At 30.3% G+C, this 18,360-nt stretch overlaps 2 protein-coding genes and 2 pseudogenes across 4 annotated transcripts in view; 2 read left to right on the plus strand and 2 right to left on the minus strand.

Moving 5' to 3' along the window:
* The first annotated feature begins 1,947 nt into the window (after positions 1–1,947).
* On the plus strand, positions 1,948–5,515 carry LOC149891983 (uncharacterized; annotated as a pseudogene). Its single transcript, XR_016449756.1, has 6 exons — positions 1,948–3,013; positions 3,322–3,573; positions 3,682–3,945; positions 4,108–4,329; positions 4,504–4,689; positions 5,340–5,515. The product of XR_016449756.1 is annotated as an uncharacterized LOC149891983 (transcript).
* A 1,831-nt stretch (positions 5,516–7,346) lies between these two features.
* On the minus strand, positions 7,347–9,374 carry LOC145195596 (zinc finger BED domain-containing protein 4-like; annotated as a pseudogene).
* A 2,050-nt stretch (positions 9,375–11,424) lies between these two features.
* LOC145183621 (uncharacterized) overlaps positions 11,425–18,360 on the minus strand; it is a 31,251-nt gene continuing 24,315 nt past the window's right edge. For both annotated transcript variants that reach the window (XR_016449689.1, XM_090078150.1), the window contains 2 exons: positions 11,737–11,823; positions 11,425–11,662 (listed from right to left, as the gene is read on the minus strand). Coding sequence is in view for 1 of the 2 variants with exons in the window: in XM_090078150.1 (XP_089934276.1) it covers positions 11,529–11,662; positions 11,737–11,823 (221 nt within the window). In the remaining variant the exon portion in view is untranslated. The remainder of the gene's footprint in view (positions 11,663–11,736; positions 11,824–18,360) is intronic.
* Positions 12,323–16,279, plus strand: LOC149891984 (uncharacterized). The gene has a single exon (XM_090078151.1). The coding sequence runs from the start codon at positions 14,428–14,430 to the stop codon at positions 14,785–14,787; it is 360 nt and encodes a 119-aa protein (XP_089934277.1). The 5' UTR covers positions 12,323–14,427; the 3' UTR covers positions 14,788–16,279.

Below are 18,360 nucleotides of genomic sequence, written 5' to 3' on the forward strand. Positions count from 1 at the left end.
ATATATATATATAAATTAGCAAAAATACTTATCTAATTTTTTCTTTGACAGCTTGTTTTACCATCAGTAGGTTCATCAGGAAGTCTGATGAACCTAGTGATGGTGAAAGATAAGTTTATAAATATATAAGGTTAATATATAACATGTTAACTAATGATTAATTCGTTAACCTTCCTGATTACTTATTGATGGTGAAACAAGTTGTGGAAGAAAAAATTAGATAAGTGTTTTTACTAATTTATAACTGCTCTGCTCTTTAAGACCATTGAGCACTCTATTTATAGAATACACTAACATAGTTTATATATATATATATATATATATATATATATATATATATATATATATATATATATATATATATATATATATATACACAGGGTGTCTGCCAATATTATAAGTTGGATTTCCCTAGCTTTTCCCTGATATTTACCTATTTATCGTTTAGAAAAATGCTCTTCAACTGCAAAAATATAAACAATAATACAACCCACATTAAATATATCAAGAGAAGTTCATAAAACTATCTGCCAAATAAACTTTTAGATTACGTGAACTATATACAACTTATTTAAGTTATATAAGTTTGATAAAGACTCATCTTTCCTGATTTTTCTAAAATTTAACCTAATTTCTCTGATAATCCCCTGATTATTTTGAAGATATCCGAATTCCCTGGCATTTCCCTGATTTCGCAGACATCCTGTATATATTTATATGCAGATCTTGTGTATAAAGACCACTTAGCAACATTGCAACATAACATAACAAGAATTTAATTTGATCTAAACTTATTAGTCACAACAACAAGGCTAAATAAAATTGACAAAGTATGTATGACGAATTTAGCAATTAGTATGTAACATAGCAATGTTTTGTTACATATGCTATATTATTATTAACAATAACATAAGTTATTTTTAACATATTTATCTTAACTAAAACTACTTGATTACTCACAAACTTAATCAAGTTATGATCAAGGTTTTGTGTTTAAATAATCGCTATTAATAAATGTTTAAATAATCGCTATTATTTAAAAAATTGTAGAATTTTATAAAAAACTTCAAATATTTAAAGAAACACCACCAAAAATTTATGCACCCGAAAAACGCAGATAGTCCAAAAATGTATCTGGCAAAAATGCAGATAGTCCAATTTTGTTTTACGCGGAGATTGCAGATATGCCAATTTTGTTTTTGGCGGAGATTGCAGATATGCCAAATTTGTTTTCCGCGGAGATTGCAGATAGTCCGATTTTGCGCGGAGCCATCGATCTGTATCTTGTTCAAATAAATAATGAAAAAATTTCCTTCTGTATTTTGTTTCGTTTTATAAAACTTGGTGTTTCTACTGTTTCTTTCTTTAATCTGAAGTAAATTTCTGGCGATATCACGCCAGAAAATGATCAGACTCAAATCGCAAACGAAGTTTGCAAAAATGAAATTATTTTCTATAATTTCAAAGTAAGTGAAGAGAAAATAAGGTTATGGTTCTTCAAGCTGTAATAGTATAACTGGAATTAATTAACTAATAGTAATTAATAGTTCTTCTTGTTTAGATGAAAAAGTTATTATGGGATAGTGCAGGCTGTCAAGTTTTCATTTTTTTCATTTTTTTCATTTTTTTATTGGTCTTTTTTGTTATGTCATTTTTCTTTTTTTTTTTTCAATTTTTAATTTTGTCATTTTTTTTCTTTTTTTTTTTGTTACTTTGTACCTTTTAAAGCTTTAGTTTTCCTCATTGTTGAGATATTTTACAAAAAAATGTTCAGTATTAGAATGTCTAATAAAGATGTGAGATGATTTTCATTTAATTATTATAATTTCTGGAATTGTGTACTTTGTTTACTATATAACAAGTTTTTTTAAAAAATCAATACTATTAGGTGGGATAATATTCTTTTAAGTATCATAATTTTTTAATGGTTGTGTTCTGATATTTTATTTTTACATTAATATTTACTTTGTCAAGAAATAGAAGTGAAAAGTTAGCTTTTAAGTAAACCAGAAAGCAGTAAGTGTAAAGTTTTAGTGAAGTTACTCAGTTAAACCTGTAATTTTTTGTATAAAACCCATACATAATGGTTAAATGGACTGATGTGTGGTTGGAAAAGTTAGACATGAATCAAGTCAAAATCAAATTATGGGCTGAGAAAAAGAACTCATAATATGCTGTTTGTAAACTATGTTTAAGTGAGTTAAAATATAGCTTAGTTGGTTTTCAAGCTCTTTTTCAACATTCTTCTAAACCAAAACATAAATCAGTGTCTGATATTAGGTTTTCAAATACAGCTCGCCATTTTTATATAGATTCAAAAACAAACTCTACAGGAGAAAAAAAAATTGTTACATTAGAATATTCTACTAATGATAAAAGTTCAGCTGCAGAAGCCATGTGGCTATTTAAAGTTGCTGAGAATGATCTTGCTTTAAGACATTGTGACAATACATCAGCTCTATTTCAAAGGATGTTTCCAGATAGTAAGATTTGTCAGGGTTTTACAATGAGTCGCCAAAAAGCTTCATATATTTTTCAAGATGGTCTTGGACCATTATTAGAGAAACGACTTTGTACCAGTATAACCTCAAGCCCTGCTGCTTTCACTTTGATGTTTGATGAAACAACTACCACTCAGCAGAGAAAACAAATGGATCTTTTATGTCGTTTTTGGTCAGAAGAAGAAAACCAAGTTGTCACAAAATATTTAACCTCATTTTTCTTTGGGAGAGCAACAGCTGAAGATGTAAAAAAAATGCTAGCATCTTTATTCCACAATAAAAAATATAACTTACCATGGGGTCGTCTTTTTAATATTTCAACAGATGGTCCTAACATAAACAAGGCTATTTGGAAGTTGTTAAATGAGGAGCTTTGTAGCAATGATTTTAATGCTTTGTTACCATTTATAAGTTGTACATTGCACACAGTGCATAATGCATTTCGAAAAGCAATTATGGTTCTAGGTGAAGATGCAGAGCAGCTAGCATTTGATCTACATGCATGGTTTAAGGTAAGGATTTTATTGTTAATAGTAATTTTATTTCCCTAGTTATAATAATACATAATCCTTATGTGTTATTGTAAGTAGGAACTCCAGGTTCAAAAATGATAGATTCTAGAACTCTTAAAGGCCAATTTTTTTTCTCTATCGAGTTCAGAAGTTCCTAAACATTTTTGGAGCCATTTTTTCACACCTCATTACTCAAGAATCCAGGAAAAACTAGGGAATCTTTGACTCAAAACCCTGGAGTCTTTCTTGGGACTTTCCATCCCTGGTTATAATCTATAAATATTAGTATGATTATTTTATTAATTTAGAATGCACCATGCAAAATTGAAGACTTCAAAAAGTTAGCAGAGTCCATTTTTATTGAAGATGAAAGTTTGTTTCTTCGATTTGTCAATACTAGATGGCTTACTCTTTCTGCTACACAAAAAGTCCTCTTACGATGGGAAGATAGAAAGAAATATTTTTTGGAATACATTCCAAAACAAAAAGAATATAAAAAGACTCTGACAAACAACAAATGTTTTGTAAGGATTCAGAAGAGTCTAAAGGAAAATTAAAATGTAATAAGTTACATTAGCCTTGTTTTTTAAAATTTTTATGTTTTAAAGAGAATAAGATTAAAGAAGATTTCAAAGAAGATTAAACTATTTACTTTTTTTTTTTTATAGGATTTACTTGTGTCTATTAAATTCCTTATTGGTATTGCACCCTTGTTTGAAAAATACTTAATGATATTCCAAGATGAAGGACCACTTATTCATATCTTATTTTATAAAATAAAAGATCTTTTAATATCTTTGATGAAGCGTTTCCTTAAACCTTCTGCTGTTGACAAAAAACTTACTAAAGATCTTTTAAAAATTGATTCCTCAGATTCAACTATACATCTTGAAATAAATAAAATGGATTTTGGTGAGGAAGCAAAAAACCAGGTTAGTATTTTGTTGTTGTTGATACTTGCAGATTTTACTTGGGAGATACTATAATATATTGCTAATTTGATTAATTATTTGATATATCATTATAGAAAACAATATGGTCATTATTCTTTCCAATTTTCTGTTGTGTTTCAATAAAAGATATTTAATTTTTAGGTGAAAAAACTTTCTTGCGAAAAAAAAAGATATATCTGCCTAGAACAAATGAGAGATGGATATATAGCCATTGTTAAACACTTACAAAAGAAACTTCCTCTTGATTCACAACTATTAAAAGACTTGACTTGTTTGAGTCCACAAATGAGATCTAAACCTTGGACTGTTAATGCAATTGGGCGAATAGCAGCTATGATGCCACACATTGTAAATGAGAGGGAGGTATTAATTTTAGTGTAATAAAGTTTTCTAGAAGTTCTTTGACAAAATTATTTGCAATTTAGTTTCAAATTTTAGTTAGGTTTTAATATGTAAGTAATGCAGTTATATATACTTATATGATTGCAAATCATTATCTGGTGTTTTGAATAAAATTATTTCATTGATTTTTTCTAGGTATCATTTGTGAAGGATGAATGGAAGTTATACCAAGCAGATAATGTTTCAGAAGACTGGTATTTAGATTCAAATACAAATATATTAAAAAGAGTAGACCATTACTGGGCTAAAGTGTTCCAAAGTAATACAGATATGCAGAAGTACCTCAAATGTTGATGAAGTATATCAAAACCAAAAAAATAGGTATATAAAGTTACATAATTTTAATTTAACATACAAAAGATGTTTATGTTAGTGTTACTCCACTTATGTTTATGTTACTGGCTTAAAACTTGTACATTTATGAATTATTAAAATTTCAAAAAAATTAATAATATTTTTGATAATTAGCCAATCCTTTAGAGATAATCAAGAGAAGCCTTTTGAGAAAAGTGATTAAGATATTGTTTTAATATTTGTTTTAATAACTGTTATCTATTATAATGTTAGGTTCCAATTAAATATTTGTCATTTATACATTACATAAAGATTTTTATGTATATTATAGCTTCCATTGTCAAGGTTTTTTTGTAGGAGAAAATTTTAATTTTTATATAATATTTTATAGTGTATATATATATATATATATATATATATATATATATATATATATATATATATATATTTATATGTAAATATATATATGTTTATTTACTTATTTAAAAATATATACAATATCAATATAAAATTATAATTTATTTATCAGTAACTAAAGGAATGTTATACATTTACTATCACAACAATTTTTTATCTTAAGAGTGTTGAGTAGAGAGTTTTATAATATATTAAATGAATAAAACCAGGTGTGTTACATATAAAATTTCTGACTAACAGTTAAATTTTATTTTTTACAGCTTATATTGAAACAAGAAAAAGCTTCGAAACGAGAATAAAACGATGGAAAAGCTTCCAATTCGCGAAACAACCGTGAAATCAGATGATACGTGATTAAAAAATGGTAAAAAATTCTCTCAATTTTGACATTGTAATTTTAATTGTTATTTTGTTTGAAACAAATAGTCAAATCTTATACAGTTTTATCTGTAAATTATAAACGTAGATTTGCAAGATTTGAAATTGGCAAACTTTGTGGGAACTATACGGGTTACCCAGCGGACATACCCATATAGGCCCCAGAGGAAAACCGCGGCCAAGATCCGGCGGGTTCCCGATGGGTTTCCCATATGGGTCCCAGTTGCAAACCCAAATGGGCCCCTTACGGTTTTAAAGTACGGGATTTGACTGGGACCCATACAGGATACCCAGCGGGCATACCCATATGGGCCCCAGAGGAAAACCGCGGCCAAGATCCGGCGGGTTCCCGATGGGTTTCCCATATGGGTCCCAGTTGCAAACCCAAATGGGCCCCTTACGGTTTTAAAGTACGGGATTTGACTGGGACCCATACAGGATACCCAGCGGGCATACCCATATGGGCCCCATATGGAAACCGCGGCCAAGATCCGGCGGGATACCGTTAGTCTTCCCACACGGGACCCAGTTGCGGACCCGTATGGGCCCCGTACGGTACCCGTCTGTCAATGTTGGCTGGGATAGTTATTGCGATTGTAGTATGTCTATAATATAGACATGTCACAAAGGCAAATTCAGTGAAAAAATTACTTATAACTATTTAATGATGAAACAATTCGTTTAATAAAAAAATTCATTAGCTGGCCTTGTAAATTGATAAAGAACGTCTTGATAAAGAACATATGAGCGTAGGACTGTGCTAGCTAGTTGCACAAAAAGATTCATTATTGGAAATAACTATAATGTATATTTAAGATAAGGATATTGGGTTTACCTACATTTCTTTTTTGAAATTTGTTTTTTTTTATGGTATTTAGTTGAAAGTTTGCACAACTATAACTAGATAAATAATATAAATAAAACAATATAAGCAAAACAAAATGTAAAAAGACAATGTATTAACTGAATAATATCTTTTCGTTTTTCATGAATCCACTAAAATATTTTTGTCGGAAAGTATTTACGATTCGAAACAAAATGTTTATAGTAGAAGCAATTTGGGATCATCGGGTTTACCCCAGTTTTTTCGAATCCGAACAAATTCATCGGATTTACCATTTTTGTAATTCCGATCGGAATGAGTTTTATAGTAGTGACCCCTGGATACTTTAAAATAAGATACATTTTATTCACTAGAAGTATGAGTAAATATTTCATCATAGAGATATTTCATCATAGAGATATTTCATCATAGAGTGGATCGTGGTTTAAACTTTTATAAGAAACATTTCATTCACTAGAAGTATGAGTAAATATTTAATTAAGTTAAAGATAAGCTGGATAAATACGTAATTATTGGATGCTGAGAGTATCATAAAATTTTGTATTTTATTTAAAAATCTTAGGATTTGGCGAAAAAAAAAAGATTAATTTCATCTGCCATTTCAATACAAAAAGGTATCAGATCACTCAAACTAGAGCATGACAGTTAACTGTTAAACGGTTAATTTTTAGGTTAATCATGTTAAAGGTTAAGGTTAACCTTTAAAAATTATAAGGTTAATTTTAAGGGTTAAGGTTAACCTTTAAAAAGTTAAGGTTAATTTTAAAGGTTAAGGTTAACCTTTAAAATTTTAAGGTTAATGCCCTTTTCTCAAAATATCTTCTTAGTTCCTAAGAATTTTAGGTTTAAAATTTTTATGCTCTTTATATAAATGTAAAAGGTTATTAATTACACTTAAAAGTTCATAACATGTAAAAGTGTAAAGGATATTGGTTACATAGTAATTAGAGCATAATCTTATGGATAGTGCTCTAACTGCTAGGCATAAGCCCCATCGCCAAGCTTTTGTAAAGCTATTCGTCAAGGCTATCCTTTGTGATGGAGGTTTTTTTTTTTTTTTTTTTTGTTTTTTTTTTTTTGTTTTTATAACATGTTTTATTTTATTGGATATCTTATCTTATTCATTCTCATTCTCTTCAAATCCAGGCCATGTGATATTTTTCATTTCATGTTCTCTTTCATGAAAACAAGCATTTCAATGTTGTCAATGCTAAGGCAAGTTCTTCGTTCTGTCAATATATTTCCAGCTGTTGAAAACACTCTTTCTGATGTAGAAGATGATGCTGGGATGCACAACATCTTCCTGGCTAGTCTGGTTAGATATGGAAATTTATTTTGCTGGTTATTCCAATATTGAAGGATATTTGAATCTTTGTGTACACAGCCTTCTTCAACATATAACGTTACTTCATTTTGTGCCTCCTTAAAAGAGTCATCTTTAGAATTTTGTCTTTTTTGCTGTTTCCCATAAAGTTTTTTATTTGCCTGTTCCCAAACATCTTCCTGTTCATCTTCTGCAGACTCCAGTAGTGTTGGTGAAGAGATTTCATTACTAGTAGGACTTTCTGAACCATCTCGCTTTTTCATATCAATTATGGCTTGGACAGCAGTTACCTTAATCAATTCATACTTCTCAGGATCTGCAAATTGATAACAGAGCCCTTATAACGAGGATCAAGAAAATGACACATTACATATTCTGGTGTTTCAATACCAGAATTTGGAAATCGGGCATCTAATCCTTCAACAAGCTTCTCTGAAATCTCACTGACACAAGTAAGAGTACTGTGTTTACCAAAGAATACTAACTTTCTCCTAACATTGACTTGTTGCATAAACACCAAGTTCATAGTTGGTTCTTTGTCAGAACTAAGAGCTCTAGACATTTTTTCAAGAGGTTCAAGACAGTTCAAAACACCCTTCATGATAAGAATTTCATCCAGGCTTGGCAAGAAACCTTCAATGACTGTAGATGTTTCAGCCATTTTAGCAATGCAACCTTCAAGATCAATAGTTGACTGCGACATCTTCAGATCTGAATTCCATCTTGTTGAAACATTCTGTACCAGTTTAGTTCGTGACTGCTTAAAATCAAGAGCTATTTTCCTTAAGATACTGGAATTTTTGGGAGAATGATTGAAGTGGCCAACCAATTTAGATAGTTTAGAAGAAAGTTCTTTCCAGGCAGGAACAGCTTTTAAAGCATCAGTGACAATCAAATGAATCTGATGATCAGCACACCACAAGTTGTCATTTATCGATGGTAATTGGCTAGCTTTGCTGAGGCGCATAGCTTTCAAAACATTAGTACCTCCATCTGTTGTTGCCCATGTGTGGGTTTTCTGTTCCAATTTCAATCCTTTGATCAATGAGTCAAGTTTTTCCAAGATTATTTCACCCGTGTGTTTTTCTCCGAAATAATCAAGTTTGACAAGAAGACGTTTAAGCTCAAACCGGTTATTGATAAAATGAAGAGTTAAAGATTGGAATGAAAGATTATTATACTGAGTAGTCCAGATATCTGTTGTAAAAGCAGCACCATCAAGATAGGGCCTTTCATCATTCACAATTTTTGAGATGTGGTCCTGAACAAATTGATATAATTTTGGAATTCTTAAACGGGACAAGGAAGTTGATGAGATAGGGTTATATTTTCCCTTTGTTGTCAGTGACAATATTGTACGAAATCCTTCACTATCAACTATCTTAAATGACAACTGTTCCCTTATGATCCACTTAGTTATTTCTGTAACTATTTGCACATTTTCAGGATGGTCTTTGGGCCATTGACTTACAACACGAGCTGTTCTTGGTGTTTTTGGAGTTTTCTGAGTATTTGTTGATCGATGAGGTAATATTGATGATCCAGGAGTCATTACTAAACGAGCACGTTTACGACAATGAATGAAGTCTTCATCATTATCACTTTCACTATCATTGTGTCTCTTTGCTCCATTGGAATTTAACACTGCTTGAGAATCAGTTCTTTGCTCGAATTCAATTAAACTTTGAGGATGTCTCTTAAGATGATTCCCTATACCTGATGTTGAGCCATTCTTTGAAACAAGGATCGCGCCACACTCATTACACTTAGCATGAGAATTATCAGTTTTTGTAAAAAAGTCCCAAATCATTGATTTTTTTGGCATGATGATTGATGATGATGAAACTGAAAGTAATAAAAGAAATTAATAACTAGAAAGCAATTAAGTAATATTTGCAAGTAAAAAAGATTATCTGTTTGACGGGAGGGGGGAGGAGTGGGGGGGGGGGGGGCGGACTAGGTTGTAAATTCCCTATTTGTAGTTTCGTGAAACTGTTGACAATTTTATATTCTGTATAAAAATATTTCAGCGCTATATTTTTAAAAATTCATAAAACTGATACATGTTAACAAATAGCTATTGCAAATAATCAAGAATATTATAAGTAACCAAAATACTTTTGGATCTCTGAAATATATGGTATATTTTCTAAATCAATCATTTCGGTTCTTTAGTTGCTGTTTTAAAAAAACATATTTATTAGTTAATGAAAAATTGTTATCGAAATGTTTCTCTTCTATATTTATTTGATGATTCTTAATTAGTAATTTTTTGCTAGGGTCACATAAAAAAATGAAAATACAAAATTTCCAAAATGCCAAAAAGAAAGATTTTCGTACTCGTAAATAATATTTTAACTTATTGATAAAAAACATAGCGATCATTTGGAAAAAAATTCAGTGCTTAGTTGAAAAAGATGTTTTAGAAATTACTGTTTTTAGGTGACGCTTTTAAATATACCCTCAAACATAATGTGATTATAAATAAAAAATTAAATAAATAAATAAATTTCTTACTTGATTAATTTGAATTTGAAGTTTGTTGAAGTTGAATATATATATATATATATGTAGAACTTTTCAACACAATTAGTAAACAAGCACTGATTGTAAAAGTGAAAAGAGAAAAACTCTCTCTTACAGATAATTAAATTAAATTAAATTCATTTAACTTCTCTCTTCTAGATAGATGCCAAATTAAAAAAAAAAAAAAAGGGGGGGGGGGGGGTTTAAACTTCACCTCTGCATGAGACTTTGTCGTCTTTAAACTGCAACACTGTTTCTAGTTTATACACTTTAAAAAAAATTCATATTCGGTTAACCGTACAAAAAGTTATTTTTAAGGTTAATTTTAAGGGTTAAGGTTAACCTTTAAAATTTTAAGGTTAATTTTAAAGTTTAAGGTTAACCTATTAACCGTTTAACGGTTAACCTTCATACTCTAACTCAAACCATCAAGTTTTTATAAAGGAAATAGAAAATTTGTTTGTAGATACAACCGCTCGTAGGAAATCACTGAGTGTTGCACTTTTTGCTAATACTCACATTTTTATTTTAAACTTCAATATGTTGCTGATTGGTTGTGTTGAGAGTTTAAGTATGCGTAGGAGGACAATAAAAGGGATTAAAAAAGAAAAATTCGGAAAGCAATAAATTCATAAGTTCATTGCACTTTTTTAATTTCATACTTTTTATGTGAAATTAAAAAAGTGCAGTAAATTTATGCTCAAAAGCCAGGATCAAGAAACGCCTTGTTTCCTACAGTGTTAAACTGAAAAGGTTTGAAAGATCAAAGAATCCACTAAGCTTCCTAAAGGGGAAACCATCAATCACCTTTTAGGCTATAACAGTGTTTTCAGTCATTTGAATCCTCTGAACCGAGGAAGTCCTCAACTTAACAATCATCCAGGTTGAGGAAAGCAGCCCATATAGGTATTTAATGTTTGGCCTTCAATGTTTAATTCACATACTCTTGGACTGTTTTAATTAGTTAATAACTAGTAAAAATAATTATTTCGTCTATTGGACACAGGAGGACGGATATTTGTCTCTTTTTCAGGAGGATCAGAAGTTCCTATCAACGTCCCACAACAGTGTCGTGTAAGACAGTCATAGATGCTGTAAAAATATATTAACTATACTGAATAAAAATATGGTAAATTGGCTGATAAATTCATTTCTCATGACCCACTTTTTCAATTTAGGTTTAACTTAAAAAAAACGAATTTTTTTACGAAATTTGCAGTCGCTTACGGTAAACCAATAGAAATGTAAATTACAGTTAATTTATTTCTTCTCCTTTTTTTTAGTTTTTAAATGTAAAATTTACTCTTTTTTTAAATCATCAATTTTAAATTTCCGTGTAAAAAATATCTACTAAAAAGTTAACCGCCATAGACAAAGCTATATTTCTTCAGGTACAACAGGTGGATTCTTAAAAGTCACGCCAGATTGCTGAATAATGTAATTAGCTGCATAATGGCCAACCTGTACGCATCGAGATGTACTCTTTCCTTGGATAAGTTGACTGAGAAAACCTAGATGAAAATATAAACTCATTAAACACAGAAGTATATAGTAAATTTTGTACTCTTAATATAAGGTTTCTCACCTCCAACAAACGAGTCCCCAGCGCCATTTGTGTCGATAATTTCATCTTGTTTTATCCTAATGGTTGGATACTCAGTAACTTTATCTCCTAGAAACAGGTTTCAAAGTTAAAGGATTTCTTATTTTCATAATAATACTATTAGGACGTACTAACATTTAACTTATATATTACATGTACTATTCTAATGTTATAATAATAGTATAATTGATAATAATAATAATAATAATAATAATAATAATAATAATAATAATAATAATAATAATAATAATAATAATAATAATAATAATAATAATAATAATAATAATAGTAATATAATAATGATAATTTTTATTATGTAAAAATAAGCTGTGTATTATTTATTAATTCTTTACATTTTATTTATGATGATAATTCGCTGTTTTAATAATCGGAGAAAAAACGCCTATATTTATTTATTATTATTATCATTATCTATAACATGTTCATAAATCTAATATCAATTTATATTTAACTAGTACAATTATCTTAAAACCTAATCTAACAGGAAATAACTATTTTGATTATTTTTGAATATTTTACAATTTTATTTACTAATTAGCAGCTTTTTCTTTCTTTTCCTGTATTTTTTGTTTTGGTCATAATTGAACACGTAGTTAATTGCCTATAAAAAGATAAGAACCTTGATAGAACATTTGTTTCATTTACTCAACAATCTCACGCGCCACAGTTCCTGGAATTCTTAGTGACACAATCTGATGGCCCAAGGTTTATTAGTGATATTTTTTGCCAGCAATAACTGAAGCGAATTCAACTGTTAGCCTTGATACAGGTAACAAAAGTGAGACATTTGCAGAGTTTGTAGCGAAGGGATAAATTATAAAAGAAATGGCAGACAATTTGACACTGAGAGTCAAACAAATCGTCTGCAACCAATTTGAACTCTTCGTAGAATTAGACATTGGAACTAATGACAATGCAACCCATTCCACGAGATGCAGCTAATAGAGCGTTTCCTTTGCGCTTACTCACCAAATGGTGAGTATGGCATTCCAAAGGTATTGTTTGAGGAACTAATCTTTCTGAAACGAATATATTCCACAAAATTCGCCTACAAGCTATTTAATTCAGATGCTGGAACTTCTGGATTCCACTCAATCTTCTCAAACGTCTGTGTTAAATTGCGCATATTTCTTACTTTACCTGTATCTAAGGCTACAGTTAAATGTTCTTTCAGTAAGAAGAAGGTAATGAAATTTCGACGTTCAACGATTTCACAGGAGCATTTAAATGAGCTGACAATGCTTAACATTGACTCCAATCCTGCACGCAAATTAGATTTTTCACCAGTCATTACCACATTCGCTGCGACAAATGCCAGAAAAGCACTTCTGTAATTAAATTTAATATTCAATAAATGGAACAGTTGTTCTTATTTTTTCTTATTAACGATATAGGAGGACATAAATACGTGATATACAAAAGGCGTCAAGATATTACAGCGGCCTGGGCCTCACTCAAACACTAAAAAGGCAAAGACATCACCATTGACAGCTAATGTATTAAAGGACACGAAATTAGACAATTAAGAAGTCCATGCCTTAATAGTAGATTAGTTTCACAATTGTGACCGAAGGTTCATTTGCTGTATATGTAAAACAGTCTAACTTGATCGCGTTTACAGGCACGCCAAAATTGAAATATCGCGCTTCAGAATCTACAGTGATTGGCTGTAATTACAGGTTTTCTAAACTAATCATTGTAGATGTTACTGTAGTGTTGTTGACAGTTTAAAAAAGTACATTTTTATAATTACTAAAAATATCACCCAGCTTGTTAACACTAGATTTCAAATTAATAAAGAATTCAAAAATGAGTTTAAAGAAAACAAATTAAAAAACAAACAAACAAAAAAAAAGCCTAAAGTTTGGTCATATTGAGACATTTGAAGACCACTGATCTCAAAGTATAAGACTTGTACCAGAAAAAATCTGCGCGGACATTATAAAGGATATTTAACTTTTTTATTTCGATATTGAATGTTATTTATATTTTGAAGATATATAAGTTTTGTACGTGAGAATGCACGCACTTTGCGTTTTACACTCGACATCAGCTTTTGCATAGTCTTCGACTGGACTTTCTCGGTAGCTCTAACCCATTTATTTTTGAAGTCTTTAACGTTTTTGGCTTCTTTTACATTGAACCTTAGTTTTCTTTTAACAAGAGCCCAATATCTTTCGATAGGACGTAGTTCGGGATCATTTGGTGGATTGCAGTGTTTTTCAACGAAATCTACTTTATGTTCTCTAAGCCAGTTTTAAGTTGTCCCAGAGAAGTGACATGATGCTAAATCGGGCCAAAATAACGGATTACCCGTGCGTGTTCTTAAAAACGGCAAAAGACTTTTCTTGAGGCATTCTTTTATGTATATTTTGGTGTTAATTGTTCCCGTAGTCACAAAACAAGAGCTTCTTTCACCACATTTACGATTGCTTGCCAAACCAAGGTCGTATTAATAGATGGACGTTCAATGCATTGTTTCAAAAAAAAGATATGCGTGTTACGGTATTGTTTAGATAACAAAAGCGAAACAATAGGTGGTAGTTGCGAAACCGGGGAGTATTTTTATTTTTTTCAACGTCGGAAAAAGATGGTCTTGAATATCCAATAAAAATATTTTTAAAAATACTTTTCTGAGCAGCGATACATAAAATGAGTATGGCCGTAAACTTAGCTATTAATCAAGAAGATTATTCTTTTTTGCTTGAAAATATTGATAACAAAATTGAAATAGTTGTGGATGATTTTATTGAGATAGATCTTGAAGAGTTAGCGGACTTGTTATCAGAGGATTTTGAATTAGAGCTCATACCACCAACAATTCCTAAAGAGAAGCTGATTGCAGAAGAAGAAACTAAAATGCTGAAAAAAACAGAAGAACGCTTAATAACTAAATTTAACTGTCCGAAATGTAACAATAAATATCTTAGAGAATCGAATTTTAAAAAGCATGAATATAAATGTTACATTCGCACTAAAGGTGTATTTATACTCACATGTTGTGGAACATAACGTCTAAACTGGTGCTAATTTATATTTGCAAATACTCCCAGATTATGAAAATATTGGAATAATTCTTAATTTTGATTTTAGAAATTATTCAAAACTGTAAATTGTTGTAATGTACTATGAACTTCCATATTGAAGAATGCAAGTTGTCTTTATTACATTTATTACATATGCTGGTGTAAGAAAATGTACACAGTTAAAAAATGGCTAGTTAAAGGTAATAGATGATTGACTTTCGTTATTCTTTAACCTGGATTCCATTACAGGCAAGTTAGTACGGTAGATGCTACTAAAATCACAACAGACTTCTGACCATATTAATGAGCAATCTTTATGTCTAATAACATTAAAGTTTTCAACTGTATTGCCTTCTTTTGTTTCAATTATTCCAACATCCTCATTTGATGTGCTTTGGAAATTTTTAAAATCAGAAAATTTATTTCTGATTAGAAAAAAAGATAGTGGAAGTCATTATTACATTAAAGAAGTTTATGCATGACATGTTGTAGAATATGATATTAGCAGATTGAAGATTTAGTAGATCTGGAAGAGATTTATCAATATTAATGGATAATGGCACTTCACGATTTAAAACAATTAATCTCCACATGCCATTTGATTGGCTAGAACTATTGATTTGAACTATTACAAAATAATTTTTGTTATTTTGATTGTAACAGTCAAAACCATGTTTTGATAAAAATGTTTTTAACCGTTGATGAATACTTATCACATTTACTTTTTTATTTCTTCCAACTCTTGTGAGTGTGTTACATACATAACAGGTTTATGTGTGTTCAGAAAAAGTGAAGAATTTATCATTCCTCTCAGCTTCAAAGGCTTTTTTTGAATTTAAATCTAGCCTGCATAAGACCATGTAACATGATTTGCATAAATATTCAGGATGAACTTTTTGATTGTCTGAGGTTATATCCAGCTTGTAAAAACTAAGAGTTGCTTGTTTAAAGGTAACAACAGGTTTTAACTGACAGTGACTATCCTGTTTTATTATGCAGTTACACTTTCCGCATAAATGTTTTAAATATTCCTAATGAAGACTCATTATTTATCCAGTAATGAGATAATAGATTGAAATATAAGATTACTTCTTTTGATATATCTATTAAAGGTTAAAAATAAGGTTGTACATCATTTGTAGAAGGCTCAAGAATATGCAACGAAAGGTATGGTCTTATTATTTTTATTATAATATTGTTACTATTAGTAACACCAATAACAATAAGAATAATAAGATCATTATAAGTTAAAGAAGCTTTACATGGCTGACTATTTAAAAATGCTCATTAAAAATACATACTTAATATTTCTTTCCAACTTCTGAAATCAATAGTTTTTTATGAACTTTAAGATGCTTTTAGTTATAATACCTTTAGACAAAATGCGATTTAGGTATCGAAAATAAGAAAATTTATAACTAGGACGTTCGCGAGAAAAAAAAAACAAAAAAAAAAAAAAACAAATTCAAGAGAAAAAAATAAGTTCGACATTTCCGACTAAAATAAGAAATACTCTCTGATTTGAACCTTAAAGTGGGGAGCATAATCTGAGATTGGGGTGAAAAGAACACTGAAAATCTCTTATTCGACCTTTAAACTATGTCATAGGAATTTTAAATTTAACAAGGAAAATTTGCTTCACTTTACTCTATCCATTCTAGTAAACCAAACATAGGCTTTTTGCAAAAGCCTAGTTTTAGACGTCAAAGTTTAAACACAGTTAAATTTTATTAAGCAAAGTTCATAGCTCAAACCACCCTTTTCCAGATTTCTAAGCTATTCTTGAATAATTTTCTTGTCTTTTATAACCATAAACTTCAGTAAATGCATAATTATCATGGGTTTACTGAGGGAGGTTTTGTGAAATAAATTTGACGGGTAGAAGTCGGCACCTTTGATCTATAACAATGCATTAAACGTCCGTCTATTAATACGTCCTTGGCCAAAGTAAGAATTTTTTAGCGAATTTTTGCATTCCAATGCATTTATAATTGGAATTCAGTTTCTTGCAATTAATTGCTGAATAATAATGGTGTCTTGGAAGAGATCGGAAATATGCAGCACAAAAAGTTTCATCGTCAATAATCAAACAAGATTTTTTAGCAAATAATTTTTTATAGAGCAGGTTTTAGGGCTGTCCAGAAATTATTACACAACCCAGAACATAGCCTAGTGAAGTTTTTCCCATTATACTATCAATGCTTTATTGAAAAACATTTTTTACAGATTTATTTAAAGTCTTCTAGGGGTTGCTCAAAGCTCTTGAACGTTTTAAGTAAATTTTAACAGAAAATGTACAAAAACGCTATGTTATTTTTAGTATAACTGTCAAAAAATGTTGAAATTTATCAATTTAAGTTATTGATTAATTAAGTTATGGATGCCAATTGATAAGTTGATGATTATTTAAGTTATTGTGAGTATTTTTTTTTAAATTTTACACAATTTTGACCCAATTTTGACCCAAATTTGACCCAAATCAAACAAATTGTATGTCATTTTCTAAAACACATAGGAAATAATGTTTTTGTTATAATAGTTATTTATTTTACCTGCATGCTATGATTGGGTACATACAATTTTGCATTTTTGTTTAGAAAAAATAGAAAATGTTGACTAGGAGTGGAAAAGAATTAAAAGTGACAAACCCAATTATACCGTCTTTGCCATTACCTTCGAGTGTTCCCGCAACTCCGTCATCTTCAAAACCTACCACTAGAACTAGTACAAATTTTTGATTGATTGGTCAGCCATGTTCATCAATTACAGGAGCAAAGTTACCTACATGCAGACAGGTAATGAAGTATGTTTTATATCTGAGACATGATCCTGATAGCGTTGGCAACAGTATTAAGAATGAAGAAATTTCTTACATCGTTGCAGACAGTGTTGCAGATTTTTGGCACATGGCTCGCATCAAAACCAAAGTAAGACAAAACTGTATGTTTGATGTTCTTGGATTATGGAATGAATGGACCAGTTTAAAAAAAATAGAAGTTGTGCCACCGACCATGGTAACAAACGAGAAAACTTCATCTCAGAGCTTGATATGCTTTTCGACATTGGTGCTCCAGATGCAATTGATGACATAAGAAAATCTAGACTTCTATCTCAGAAACACAAAGATGATGACATTGCGTTTTATCTTGATCAGAAACATGAAAGAAATTCTAGTATAAATGGCCAGGATAAAATTTTTGAAGCAAAGGCTTTACAGTTTCTGACCAGAATTGAACAGCAGCAACAACGACAAGAAAAAGAAACAGAAAGACTAGAGAAAAGAGCAGCAGCAGAGCTAGAAGGAAATGAATTTTTTGAAGAGTCCGAGGATGATGCACAAGTTGGTTGTACGGAAATTGATTTGGATTTTGAGCCAGATCACATTATTGAAAAAATAGAGTTTCAAGAATTTGTTACACTTCAAGTTCCCAGAAAAATTATGGAATGTGACGAGTTAACGACAGCAGCCGATCGGTTAAAGTTGTCCGACAATCAAACTACAATGATAGTTTCAGCTATAATAAAAGCAGCGGGTGGCAATCTAGACGACTTCGATGTA

The sequence above is a fragment of the Hydra viridissima genome, unplaced genomic scaffold, assembly GCF_058129835.1.
Source record: "Hydra viridissima isolate aposymbiotic clone 2 unplaced genomic scaffold, HvirCarnegie_v1 scaffold_2, whole genome shotgun sequence".
Classification (NCBI taxonomy): Eukaryota; Metazoa; Cnidaria; class Hydrozoa; order Anthoathecata; family Hydridae; genus Hydra; species Hydra viridissima.